The sequence below is a fragment of the Egretta garzetta genome, unplaced genomic scaffold, assembly GCF_000687185.1.
Source record: "Egretta garzetta isolate BGI_Z169 unplaced genomic scaffold, ASM68718v1 scaffold29, whole genome shotgun sequence".
Lineage (NCBI taxonomy): Eukaryota > Metazoa > Chordata > Aves > Pelecaniformes > Ardeidae > Egretta > Egretta garzetta.
The window spans coordinates 506,706-521,428 of record NW_009260796.1 but is presented as its reverse complement, the minus strand read 5'-3'; the positions used below and the strand labels follow the sequence as shown (position 1 = coordinate 521,428).

Genomic DNA, 14,723 nt, shown 5'->3' with positions numbered 1-14,723 from the left:
AGAATGGGGGCGGAGGAGGGGGGGGGGGCTGAAAAGCAATTAAAAAAAAAAGATTTCTAAATTATTAACATTTTTTAAATTATTAATGTTATTGGTGCCTCCGTGTGAGCCCACAGATAAACTGCGCTTTGTACTGGCACTAATAATTTATAGCCCAACCAGAGCCCTGTGGTGTGGAGACAATCCAAAATACACGAAGTTTTGTCTTGTTGATGTTACACGAGTCTGTCTGTGCAGACTCCTTTTCTCCCCCTGCCCACCCCAAAACCTCAGCGTGACCCCTCACCCAACAAATGCTGATGAGAAAATTTAATCATAATCATAAAAAATACGTCAGGCTTTTAATGTAATGAGCTACTTTCCTCATTACACGGGGGGAGAAGGGGGCGACACCAGCTCTTCTGCACCCCACGTTGCCTGGATGACCATGTTCTGCACGTCCAGCAGCCATCCGGTGTCCAGGTTAAGCGGTCTATCACGACCGTCTGTCACAATACGGGTACCCGTAACACGCTTTGTGCTGAGGACGTGCGCTGTTGTATTCAACACGGGCTACACAGACCTGCGTGTCATGGTTGAATATTCAGCATTTGCATATCTGCATGTGTCACCCTTTTGTGCATGATGCATCTTATACACTGTCCTCCCGCGTACCGTGCTTGTCTTCACTGCATATAGGTGTGGAGTCTCCAGCCCTATGGTGGGTGGCTTTGCCCCAGACCTATGGATCATGCTTGCAAGAGCTCTGCGTCTCTGTAAAAGTCTGGCACAGCTGAACACCACACACAGAAACACGTACCGTGTTCACTACGGTGTGCCTCAGCACAGGTTTATGCCATGCCTTTGCTGATAAGCAAATCCTTACTCCCCAGCAAAAGGAATCGCCTTCTTGCCCCCAGAGAAGCCAATCAAATCAAACAGAGTGGAAAAGGCGACAGCTTCTTCATTAACCTAACAAGGAGCCCTGGGGATTTATGCTCCAGACTGGAGATTCTCCTCCAGCTCTTGCTGGACGCTTTGCCGATGTTGCCTGTGCTCCTTCTCCTGATCACGCAGGCAGGTTCCCACACCTTGGGTAGGAAGCAGCACAGGGGCTACAGATTCTTGCGTAGCACTGCTTCTCAGTGATGCTTCAACCCTCTGCTTCCAAGACTGGAACAGCGTCACCTCTTCCATCTCCCTGCCTTTGCCTGATCCACACAGCTGAGTGACTTCCCTCATTCCTGCATCAGAGGACTTGGGTGCAATGCACGGCTTTACTCTGGACTAGGCTGAGCCAGTGGGCTTTGCTCACTGGAGGGAAGGTGAAGTGTCCCCATGGGCTGAGGAGCCTTTAGCCTGTAGAGGGATGCTTGTGGCTCCTGTGCTCTGCCAAGTGGTTCCCAGGGTAGAACCTGTAACAGCTTAGTGCCCCCTTTAGCACAGCGCAGGATGCTGCAGCCGAGCTGGATTTAGCCAGCGTCCTCCACAACCCAGGCAAAAACCTACCGGCAATCCTTCAATTCATACGGGACCCATTAGGTCCTGGTACTGCAGGACCCTTATCCCCTCAGGACATCACTCCAGCCCCAGGACCAGGCAGCAGCATAGGACAACGGTAGCTGTTAATGAGGATGCTGCTTCAGGACCAGGTTTTGGATTTTCCCCTCCTTGCAATACCGTAACTGTACAAGCACCAGCCTCCTTGCATAGAGCAGAATGGCAGCATCTTCCCTTGAACATAGATATCAGTGCAGAAATACTCCCATGCTGCCTAGGAGCAGCAGACAGGAAGGTACAGAGGCACAATCTGCAGTGCACACAACAGACCTTAAATAAAGAAGGGCTGAGGAGGGGGGTGCCTCAGCTATCCCTGGTGCCCAGCTCAACCTCAGAGGACCACACCATGCTGGGAAGGCCTGGGGACGGCTTGTTAGTGCTGGAAGCTGTGACCTACAGGGTCCTGACAGCAATGCTCTCAGGAAGCCCTCACCAAGTCAGCATACACTGGGTATGGAAGGAGTTCTCTCCCTTTCAGTAACCCACAGCAAGTCAGGTTTTGGCTAGTGAAGGACCAGATCAGTCCTTGGTTATGTAAACACAATTGCTTTCAATAGATGATACCATGGATGAAGCTGTCCCAAGGACTTCAGCATTTGCCTGCTAAGCTGTCTTCACCGCAACTTAGCTTCACCTACGTATTTTAATTGCCCGTAAAATCATAAGACATCTACTTCTCATTAAGGCGCAAGGTCTTGAACACCAGTTTATGCTATGTTTGTCACAACTATTGCACAAACTTTCTAAACCTAGCACTATCAATGCTTAACTCAATCCTGCAAAATCATCTCACCGTTTCAGATCCCGTCACTAAATGGCAGGAGTATCTGGCACTGCCTACATCCCACAACCCCCCTGCGTTACACCAACACTCGTTCCCCTTGCTCCACACTATGATCCAAATAAGACTTACACAGACAGATTCTGAATATTCAGATTGAGATGAACTCCTGAAACAAAGGAAGAAAAGGACCCCTCACCGCCACTGCAACAGGCACAGTAGTGATGTTGCAGCTAATCTACTGCAGTAAGCCAATCTGTAGTCCCCACAGATATCTACAGAAGGTATTAACATTTATAGATGGCTGAGGGTAGATGACCCCACAAAGATGGTGGGAGAAACGGTCTGTAGGACACTCTTTAGCACCACCTGTATTCATTACATGACAAACATGCAACACTGCAGCCCATAAATCCTCCTCACACGCATGCAGGGGTTCGGGACATCTTACAAGATTTATACCAAATGGCAAAATGACCCCCTTCTCCCCCCATTTGTAAGAGCCCGTACCTCCATGGCTGGGCACTGCCATGCTGTTGGCCAGCTGGTAGAGGCGTTGCTGCTGCTGCTCTTCAAACGTGCCATGTTCGTTCAGTGCTGACATCATGCGTCTATAGTGCTCCTCTGGGGTCATCTGAGTCACCGAGTCCTCAAGCAGAGGTGTGTGGGAGTTTTCTGAAGAGCAGAAAGATTTGGTCTTTTTTCCAGAGAGAAATACAGTGGAAAATCACATACAAGTACAAAAAGTACAAGGACAGTGCAAAAGAAAGAGAGAGGGGAGCAGAGGGATGTTAGGACAACTTCTCACAACTCTGTAGTGTACCCACCGAACTTGATGCACCAAGCTGCCAAATGCAGCTCTCCCTGTGCTCCAAGATGCACCATTATATGTGGTCAAGACACACCTACAGCTTGCTAAACCTCTGAACGTGGGCACACGTCTACAGAAAAGTCTACAGCTCCAATTGCCACAGCACCCAAAAAGCTCACGAACAACTTCCCCCCACCCCACCCAAAGCAACAAGCATTGCATTATAATAACACAAAATTACCAGCAAGCTCTCTACCCCCAAGGTGGCAAAGAGGACAGGCAGGATGAAAGAGTTCACCGAGTTCTCACCCTTTCATCTTAGGGGATGCAAGTTCTTTTTTTTCCACTAATACCTGATCCGACACGCCCCTGGTTCCCCCACCTTTCTGAACACCCGCAAGGACACGATAACGCGAGAGATGTTCAGGCACCCGCTGTAGGTGATGCTGACAACCGCACAACAGTGATGACAGTCCACCTGCCCAGCTCTCGGAGGCAAGTCACACACGCAGGTTGTTTCAGAGCTGTACATATGGCTAAGCACCCCGAGGCCATTAAAATTGCACCCAACGTGCCTACCTCTCCATCTTCCCGGAATGACTGCACAGCCCAGGAGGGAGGTGCTTTGAGGAAGGCCCTGCCTGCTCCCTGGGCAGTAGGGATCCCAGTCTAACAGGGAGATAAAACCACAGAGGCTTTCTGTTTACTGTAAGCAGAACTCAGAGTAATTACCATTCTCCACCTTGGCGGTGGCTGCTCTAACACTATTTTATCTTGGATCTTCCCCACAGGCAAAACCTTTTCATTATTCAGAGAGGAACTCCCAGTAACAATCTAAACAGGCAGAAGGGAAGGGAGGGAGCAGGAAAGGCTCCCCCCACGTTGCAGTCACAAGACCACCGCTGCGTTCAGTGAATGACAAGACCACCCTACCGTGTGCCCCAGATTCCTGCTCCTTCATCCACCTCATTCCACAGACAGAGCCCCTCAGGGATCATGGCAGGTGACTCTGCTGCTAGACTGGCTCCAAATTCAAGGTGGTGGCTCTGAGCACAGGCCACTTACTTTATAGAGAAAGGCCCCTAGTCTGGCTACCAGAACAGAGAACCCGTGGCAAACAAATACAGTCCAAGAGACAGAGTACCTGCAAAAGGTGGCCCTGCCACAGTAGCTTAGGGACTGGTTCCCTTCTGCCTTGGCCAGAATGAGAGGCCATTAGTGGCAAGTGGTGTCTGCCACCAAACTCATTACACAACCAAGCTCAGATTTTGGAGATGACCTTCACGTGTCATAATGAAGCCACCTCCTCCCCAAAACATAGGAGGGGACGATGATAATTAATTAATTAATAATAATAAATAATAATAATTAATAATAATGTAGAGTCTGAGCTGCACAAAGTTTCAATAAAAAAGGGTTGCATCACCGGCTCCCAAGGCACTCTTCCTCTGCAGAAGGGAAAGAACTTCAGTCCCCTCCAGCTCAGGTCAGCTATCCGACGCAGCAGGGTTCTCAATGAGCACAGCAATTTGTGGCCGTATCTGCAACCACCGATCTCCACCCCAGTGACATGTATCTGCATCTCAGGGACCACAGGCTTCCTGTGCAAATCGCAGGTCCATGGCCTGCTTCAAGCCGGCTGGTGCCCTGAGCTGGGTCCCCACCCTGCACTGTGTGCATCACGCTTAGAAAGCGGACCCCAAAGAGGGAGGCTGCACGAGATGACAGCCGTGTCACGCCTGCTCCATCCCACTCCCTGCCTCCGGTACCCTGCAAGACAAGTGGAAGGAGCACGGGGGTGGGGGACAGAATTCCCTTCCAGGTCCCCCTCCCGCCAAGTCACTCTGCGGACCAGATTCCCACATCCTCCTCCAAGCTCTTGCTGCTCCTGCCACCTCCCCCAGGAACGTTGAAGTGCTCCAAATGTTTCAGTTCCCTTCTGATGCTCTCAACCAAAGGTCTAAGGAGCAAAGCCACATGCCACAGACCTGATTTAGAAAAACATGGAATTTTTTTTGCCACAGCTGTGTCATTAGAGAAAAAAGGGAGGGGGAGGGGATTTAATAACACTTAATTACCATAAACTCTATCCGATCAGCCACAGAGCAGATTTCAGGTGCAAGGAGGGGAGGGAGAATGGAGGTGGCAAGGGGAGGCTAAGAGGCAGGAGGAGTCCAGGGAAAGGCTGGATTTCCACACTTAAAACTTGGAAGATTTCACATGACTCAGCCAGCGATAATTCCAGCTTTGCTGAAGCTTTGCTGTCTGCTTTTGTCATTACCAGGGGGTAATGCGGGAGACTGATCTTGCCAAATCTCTTCCAGCCGCCAGGTGTGAAATGGACTCTGGCACGGTCACCGGGAAGGCACAGCCAACAGGCGTCTGCCGGGCCCTCACGCTCCCCAGCATGCCTCCCCCCATTCACCGAGCCAAGGGAAGCCCACCTCTCCCACCCGCCACCAACACTGCAGGGCACCAATGGTGGCAGCCACAGGGAATTCAGGCTCTGGGAGGACGCAGGTTTTTCTGTGCAGCCTGAAGGACGCGCCGCTGCTGTGCAACCTTTTCGCCAAGCTCGTCGTCCCCAAGCAATCCCAGACAAGACAGGAGCACCCAGCCTGTTCATCTCCTCTCCTTTACTACAACAAACCCACAGCAGGCCAGGGCTCCCTTTACTGAACCGTGGCAAAAGCATCTCACCCCAGGTTCAAAGTCAGGGCTTAGTAGCTTTTAAGGTCTTTGCTGCCTGAGCTGTCACCTGCCAGGGCAGAGAGGGCCCGTGCCCGCTCCCACCATATTCTGCAGCATGGGTTTGGGAGGCAGCGAAGTTTTTAGCAAGAAAGGGGCCAAACATTATTTCTTCATTTGGCCTAATTGGACAGCTGCCAAACTAATCAACATATGGATATCACACACACACACACCCCCCCCCAAAGAAAAGGAACAAACTGAGAGAGGTTGGATCTGAATTGCTCAGCTGTAGTCCAGCTCTGGTTCTGGTCTACTTCATTAACCAAAGATGCAATAAGATTCTGTTTTGTTTTAAAAGAAAAGGGAATGGCAGAAGGAGCAGCATATGAGCTCATCAGCCCACCCCAGGGGGCGAGCGCAATATTGTTCCCTACGTGTGTTTTCCAGCACTTAGTCCAGTCTAGCTTCAAATCTTCCCAAATGATGAGGCTTCTACCAGATTTATTTTTCAGCAGTTCAAATAGAAACCAAAATACTCTTCTCTTTTCGCAATCGTTCAGTTTTATTTCATGTCTAAAGGTACTGAAGAAGCAGATCTCCAGACACACTGTTGCCACAGGAGTGAGGGTTTTACTTGGGGAATTGTCTCCCGGGGAGAAAGCTTCCTCCGTGACCTGCCAGCGCAGCCCTCGCTCCGAGCCTCTGATATGCTCGCATTTCCATATTAGACGCGAGAACGTTCTGCTCTGTTTGACAGCAGCGCTGGCGCGGCCCTGTTTCCACTGAGATAGGGCTCTCTTTTGATCTCTGGCGTGCACACTGCGAGCGTTGGGGAGGGGGGAAGGGAAGGTTACTGCTTCCCCGCTGGAAGGGTTTCCAGCCCTACAGGTGTTTTTTCACTCAGTCAGAGAGGAGGAGTGATTTACTTGGCTGCCTCTGTTCTCCTTGCCTTGTCAGGCACGGCCACGGCAGCACGAGATGTGCCGCGGGCACAGGGTCACTTCTCCTCTTCAATTCGGAGACAATGCAGCTGCGCCCTGAGCAAGGGCTGCGCCCGGGGCCAGCGTGTAACCGAGAGGGGGAGAATCCCCACCTTGAGCTGAAGCCCACCGCAGGAGAGCGCAAGAGGCGGAGGACCAGCACCCCCACAAGGCACACCACCCGGCCGGAGAGAAAGGAAGGATGCGTCCCAGGGAGACCTGGCTCCTACCAGAGGACAGCGTGGGGCTGCATGGCCTACAAAGCTCCAGTCGCTCCTTGTTTCCCTTCCCACTCCGAAATCACAAACTGCGTTCACAGCACGTGGGTCCCAGCCAGGCCTGGGCTCTGGCACATCTCACACTTCACAGCACGCCTCTACAGCAGTAGTTCCCAAATCCCAGGTAACTTGCCCCTAGGGTCCCCTCCTGTTTGAAAACGGCTTGTCACACAACACAGATCCTTCTGTTTCCAACCAGCTCCGTAGTACAGAGCTGGGAACACAGGGATCGTTTCCCTCCTGGCCCTCCATGGTATCCCTGCTACCGGAACGCTGCCTGCCTGCCAGCAGGATGGGAAGTCTCCGGGGAGTGCTCAGCTGCAAGGTGCTCCCGCCGTTTGGGACTCAAGACACAGAAGCACTAGCTACAACCCCTCCTTGGACCCCCTCTGCATAGCAGGGGGTGGGTAGATAAAGGCCCCAAAAGCACCAAAGCCTCTGCCCCTATTCAGCCCCTCACCACCCTGAGGGTATGCCAGCATCAGCACAGCCCAGGCTTAAAATGCCTGCCACGGTGCTGGAGAGAACAGGGGTTCCCCAATGACCTAATATAATAAAAACCAGGCTAACATACGAGATTAGTATAAGGCCCAGCTCAGACTTTCCATTCCGTCTCGCTCTTTTACAGGGCAGGGAAGGCTTTCTGAGAAAAAAGTGGGTAGAAAACGAAAGTTTGCTTTTATTCAGGGCTTCCTAGGAACCCCTCTCTTAATGAACCAGGGGAATCCCTGAGTCATTCAGAGCTAAGGAGCAAGATTTAGATCCTGAGCGCATACTGCAAAGCCAAAGGCTGCTTATCTGCCTCAGACTGCACTCAACCCACTCAAGTAAACAAAAATGGTGGGAAGGGCAGAGGAAGGAAACGGAACGGGATCATTTGACCCTGCTGCTCCCATGGCAAACCCACCGATATGTGCAAGTTCAGCCACTTTATTAGGGTGAATCCAAATGCAGTAGTTTGGTTTCAGATGGCTTGATTAAAGTTTAGCCCATTCTCAGCCAAGCCACATAGGCTGCTGTTACCGGGATTCGGCTCCTAAGCATGCACTGTATTGGAATTACAAAGGATACAGGCTCAGCAGAAACAGCAAATAGGACAGCAGCTGCATCAAGAGTTACAGGAGTCTCACGCCCCTATAGAACAAACGCGTTTCAGAATCTATAGACGCATCCTGATGGAACTTACCTGCACATCTACTAGAAACATTTCAAGGATAACGGGAAAAGGGCAGATAAAAAAAAAAAAAAATATCAGGTAAGGGTCAGCAGTATATAGGGTTCCTCTTTACCCCTTTCAGAAAAGCCCAGTGAAAAGCTACGGCGCTTTTACTTGTATTAAAGAGTTAACAGGCAGGAGAGGGTTACGTGAAAGAAAAGATTTAGTACGTTCTTAGGTAGTGTTAGCAATATCGTATTAAGTGACACTAGCACTCAGCATCCTCTCAGAGTATGCTGCCTTTCAGATCATAATTTGGGGACAAGGAGTCAAGAAGAGACAATATACAGGAAATTAGGATGCAGTACAGGTCCCTACAATATATCTTTATATAGCATAATATAAAGTAGGTAGTTTAAGAAGGCTTGAGGAAAAACTGCTGCAAAAAGTGCCCTTTGAGATTCCCTGGATTGGTTATTGAAAATATTCACCCTGAAGAGTCTCAGCTGCTGGACCTCAAACCCATGAAACAGGGTCTAGCTTCAAACAGCTGATCTGCTTTTACTTTTTTTTTTTTAAGTGGCCAAAGAGCGCAGGTTAAGCACAGTGACAGAGATGGGTATTACTGACAGCTAATTAGTTTGAACTTAACAACAAAGCCTTTAAGTGAACGGCCTGCAAAACCTCATTTACTCAACCTGGAGACAAACTCATTAACTGCAGGCTCCATTACCCACTCCACTTTGCCAGTCGTAAAGAAAGTTTAAAAATCATGTTTATAGGAAAAAAATATAAAACAAATCAGATTAAAAAAAAAAATCCCTAAAAAAAGAAACCTTCTGCAGATTCCATCTCTATAGGAACAGTGCCATAAATGCATAAGAAAGAACGAGGCAGCCCTATTCTCCCTGCTAGGCTTCTTTTTTTCCCTTTAAAGGAACAGATGCCAGTATGATAAGCCTGTGTGTAGCTTTTATATTAAACAGGTAATCAAGACATTCTGCCTGAAAAGTAGAAACACCCCTAAAATCCACCTCAAAAGCTGCAGCTTGCTTTTTTAATCATAAACCAATTCTTCTAATTAAGCAGCAAGCCCTTCCTTGTACTGCAAGCTTCCCTCCGAGTAGATAAAGAAAGCACAGTGCACTGGTAGCCTCCTGCATGCACCCTCGGTGCCGGATACTTACAGCTCCCACACCACGGCTTCTTGCAGCCCTCCCTTCCCTCCCTCCTTAATTTCAATTAAGTTCCACTCTTAAGAAAGGAGAAGAAAGGGGAAGGGGATGGGGGAGGGAGAAGCAGCACTTACCCTTTGGGGACTCACTTCTGGCTTTCTTGCTTTCTAAAGGACACTCACTGCTGCTGTTGGGAGAACATACTCTTCTCTTGCCTAAAATTTCATCTAGAAGAGAGATGAGAAACCTGAGTATCAGATAAGGTTGTACTTTCCTCTTTGCAGAAGCGACCAGAGAGACTTTGGTATTTTGCTTCTCCCTCTCTCACACACACACAGACACACACACACACATATATTACAAGCAGAGGGAAAAAAAAATGAAAGTAAGAAAAATCGTCATCTTGAGAGCCTTGATCTGCTTTCCTAATCACGCAGTCCGAAAGCACATAATGACTATTCACACACTGATCAATGCAACGTTTTAAAGCTATAAATTCTGAATCCAGTTGATTTCCTTACTGAGTTTCATCATTTGTTCTGTTGCCTTTTGTCCCCCTGGTGTTTCCACTCCTTTCATGCCCTGATGCAAAGCAACTGGGGGAGAGAAAGGGGAGGAAAAAAAACAACACAAAAAAAAGGCACAACAGATCTCTGAATCTTCCTACCACACTATCTCTCTCTCTCTCTCTCTCTCTCAATCTCTCTCCCCCCCTTCCCCCCCTCCTCCTCCTTCAAAACCTCAAGGTCCTTAGCAATCTTCCCCCTCTAGATTGTACGGAAACACTCAAGCCTTTTGCATTACTGCAGCCCTACAAACCAACACAAAATATCTAATATACAATTACAGCATCCCCGAACAGATTTAAAATCAATATCCTCCCATAATAATGCTGGGGAAACTGAAAGCATGATGTTGCATATGGGCAGGAAGGAAGAGACTGTTTGTCACTGCAAGCATCAAATTCTCATCTATCAAGGGCTTGTTAAAGATGCAGGATCTTAAAATTAAAAAAAAAAAAAAAACCAAACAACCCAACCTCACAAACAAGCACCATATTTGAGCGAGCATACGTTGCATCTGCCTGCGAGTCAACACGCATGCAAAGCTGCTGCAATTTGCCCAAAGTGTGTTGGTTAAGAAAGGTTACAAACCCCCTTGGTGCTGTTTAGAAGAACAACAAAATTATTGACGTTCCAGGGGACATTTTAAGCCAAGCAACTCAGAATCACTCTGCATTACTTTGAATTCAGCTAAGCAAGCCCAGGTTCCTGCCTTGACGCTGTATTTATCAAGAGATCCAGAGCACAGATCTGTGGCTGCCACTGGCTGAGCAGTGTCGAGAGCGGACGGTTAACGTGCCGAGGGCAGAGCCTGCCAGGCAATGCCTTTATCCGGGGAGCAATTCCGGAACTCTGCAAAGTTACAAGTGGCATTTCAAGGTTTTAAAGAGCACGAGCTGCCTCCGATCTTATCTTGCCATGACCCCGTCACCCCGCCTGTTAACAAAACTGGCACCCAGAGACAACCGCAGCAGCTTGCAACCATCCAGAACCAAAAGCAAAGTAAATACAACAAAACAGGGGCAACTGGAAAGCAGGTGGGGAAGGACAGAGGCAGCCAGTGACGGCGTCTAAGTTTTCTCAGCACTTCACATCCCAGGTGTTGAGTCAGCCTTTCAATACAACGTGAATTTTATCAATCCTCCTGCCTCAGTTTACCCTTTAAATAAGTCCTCCAAAGCCACAGACAGTATCAGCTTGCCAAGCCAGCATCAAAGCTAGGAAGTACCTGGCCACACGGCACAAATAGAGTCACAAGCTCCCTCCCCACGGAACGCTTCATTCTTCATGTTGATTTTCCTGGAAATGTTAGCCTGATGCTGCAAACCCTCAGCGCTGGAGGCCAGGATCATATATCCTCCTCAGAAGTGTTCTCATCCGGGATTTGTGGCTTTGAAACAACAGAAGTCCCATTGCTCTGCTCGCCCCTCCCAGCCTGGGCAGGAGGCAGCAAAACCCAACAGGGCTTGTTCTTATGTACTTCAGGCAGAAGAGACTCCATGGAAGAACTGGTGACAGAAGCACCAGTTACATGTGACAGCAGTTAGAATATGAGCAGTAAAGATTCCTTGATTTCACAACTCTGCCAAGACACCTCATTACCCTCCCATCACTCCTTCTCTCTCGCTATTCCACTCCCACCCCCATGCGCCCATCTGCCAGCAGACGTTCACTCTGCCTAGCACCCTGCCCTGCTATTCCCAGACACGTCAGCAGGACAGGTTGCAAGTCCCAGCTCACTCCCAACCAGCTGCACTTGTGCAGGGGAAGACCAAGATCGTGTAGGAACACTGAAATGGCACCAACTCCATCAGACCCATGCCCCACCGGTCTCCAGAACACCCATTTCTCGGCACAGACGCAGGTGAGCTGGCAGCCCCATCAAGAGTCAGGTGTGACGGCCTGCCGTCACCGTCACGCCACCGGGAAAGGTCCCAGACGTCCTGCAGTCGAGATTTGAACTTGGCCCTCCAGAGAAATCCCACGTTAGTAGTGTATTAACCTCTAGGATGATCTGCAGCATTTTCCTTCCAGCGTCTCAGGTTCACATTGTACCAAATCCCACGCATTTGAGTTTGTATTTGGGTTGCCTACCAGCAGTTTTTACGGCAGGTAGATCACAGAATAAAAATGTCCCTTTTTTTTCCCCCCCTTCATTTCAGGCAAACTCCTGGGATGTCTCAGAGACTGCCTCCATCCCCAAAAGTGTGAGGACTAAATCAGCAAGATACACAGTAATCAAGGAAAAGGGAATAATTATCAGCAGCAGCCAGTATGGAGGCACAAAGATCTAACAATCCACCCCAAATTTATGGAGTCAGTAGGAGAGCACAAGACTGAATAGCAATCTTTTGTATCCCAGCCCAGCGTTATAGGAAGCCATACCCCCCTCAGCTTGCTTAGCTGCAAAGCAGGGAAGAGGCAGGTCACATTTTCATGAGTTATTTAGTAAACTCAGATCCCGGGGTACAACCTAAACAGCAATGTATTTGTATTAATTACAGCACCAATCCTTTCCTCTTTACAGCTTAAACCATATGGACAGCTTTGGCATACCACTTAGAGCTGCTAAACACAGGCCCTTTCACAGGACCCCGTAATCTAAATTCATCCCTTTATGTCCCCATGCCGTTTATCTGTGTCCCCATGCCATCTATCCAACCATTCTTCGGTCTTGCACACGAAGAAGCAGGACAGGGGTTGAAGGCGTTGGGATACATCCAGAGTCCATCTCCCCCTGCCATAGCAGCAGGACCAGCAAAACCAAATACGTTTTGCAGAGGAGTTGGCAGCGTAGCTTCTGGATGCCTTACCACCCTCTCAGAGACAGGTTGTGCGTTTAGAGTACATTGCTACTCGTTGACCAGAAAGCCAACAGGGAGCTGCTTCCTCAAGCCCATGCACCTGCAAAAGGCAACACGCCACCTTAGACAGAGGATGGGGAGGGATGCTTGTGGGAAGCTTTTTTTTTTGTTGTTGTTGTTCCCCAAATCCCTGCTTTTGCCTCCTCTCTCCTGCCTTCTGCAAAGCATTTCAGCTGAACGGAAGCCAAATCAGGGCAGTTTTTCAATATTAAAGCTGAAAATGAAAGACATTATCAGTAGAACAGCAATGTTATGAAGCTAAGCCAGGCAATAACACAAGTAAGGAGTGCTAGAGGAAGCCCCGAGCATGCTGATCACCTACTGGCACCAGTGCAACACAGCCCTGAGCACCACCCCCACCCCTCCCCAGGTTTCCCATGCAGGTTCCCAGATCCTGCATTACATTCGAGGCTCCCGCTAACCTGACAAGGCAGTACAGAAAGTGATCCAGAGAGGTTTTTGGAAACAAAAGTCAAACATTTTCCAAAAAGATCTAGAAATCAAAGTGTATCTTTCCCCCCTCTTTTGTAGGAAGAGAAAGTCCAGCACTCACCTGCTGCACTTCTACAGTGACACACAGGAAAGTCGGTCAGCCCGAGGACAGCACTTCTGTCCCCATACAGAAGTATCACCCAACGGCTTTGCAACCATAAAGAGAAAGGATGTGGGTATGGCACCATAAAACGAACTTGTGTAGAAGCCAGGGCAACATGGGTTGTACCTAACCACAGCCTTCTTTGGACTTGAGACATGCTGCTTAGAGGCCGTAGGTGGAAACATCACCTGGAAGTAACCATGCTTTGTACTCCTGCACTGCTTCTGATCCTCAGCCTCCCAGCACTCCGCAGAACTGGGTGACTTTAACAGTCATGTTCACCAACACATCTATGGATCCTGAGGCTCATTATCAGCTTTGAAGAGAGGACTTGGGAGCCTAAGTCAGCTGGGAAGATTAGAAAACCTATCTCTAGGTTTCCTCAAAGACGGAGGGACTTCTATATCTCCACTCTTTACAAGGGAATCTGCAGCAGAGAAGATGTGCCAAGCACACACATTGCATCAATGGCAGGGTGAGAACTGAGCCCATGTCCCAGTGACAGAGCACAGGGTTTCACCTGAAGAAGGAAAATGAACAAATAGGAGGTGGTCACAAAATTTTTGCCCTCCCAATGTGAAATGGGTGGACTACAGAGCAAGTCCCAATTACAGCTGAGGGATTGCACTGAGTTTTTCTGCACTGTGTTATGCTACAGACACAATGGGAAGAGATCGAGACCTATCTCACGCTCCCTATCCGTATCATTGGGTTTGGTCTGAAAGCTTCTTGGACCCAGAAGTCCTGAGTAAACAGAGAACTGGGCCAACTTATATGGGAAATCACCCAGACTCAGATAACCAGTATCTAACGAGAAGAGAGTCCTTTTTTCACCTCCTTTCACGTTATTTTAAGAGGAGGAAAACATCCTCCCTTGCCCTTAATTCCCCCATCAAACTTAAACCTCTGGAGATGACAATTCCCACTGACCAGTCTGAAATGTCTTGGCAGCATCTCAGTTTATTCAGCTCTCCCTTTTCCTTTGGCACAAACAGGCTACCACCAGAGGAGCTGCTCTGCTCAAACTCTGGTGGCTCCAGCCCCGCTGCTCAGCCTGTTCCTGTGCCGAATGTGACAGGTTTGCAGGGACCCTGGAGACTTCCTTCCCCAGCAATGGGCTTGTGCCTTTGTAAGAAGCTGCACCAGCTTGCCGAGTCCCAGCAGGCCCAGAGCTGCTCTCAACAAAGGCTGGCGGACGAGGGGCCACGCAGTAGGCTGCGCGCAGCAGCGTGGAATCTGGCTGCACATCGGCCCCATCCCTTGCCAGCGGGAATCAATGGAACCAAGGGC

The 14,723-nt window shown here is 49.3% G+C and overlaps 1 protein-coding gene across 1 annotated transcript in view; it reads right to left on the bottom strand.

Annotated features, from left to right (window-relative positions):
* Positions 1-14,723, bottom strand: part of SAMD11 (sterile alpha motif domain containing 11) — a 127,836-nt gene that overhangs the window by 30,703 nt on the left and 82,410 nt on the right. Inside the window, 2 exon segments of the mRNA XM_009646780.2 lie at positions 2,831-2,995; positions 9,546-9,638. Coding sequence (XP_009645075.2) covers positions 2,831-2,995; positions 9,546-9,638 — 258 coding nt within the window.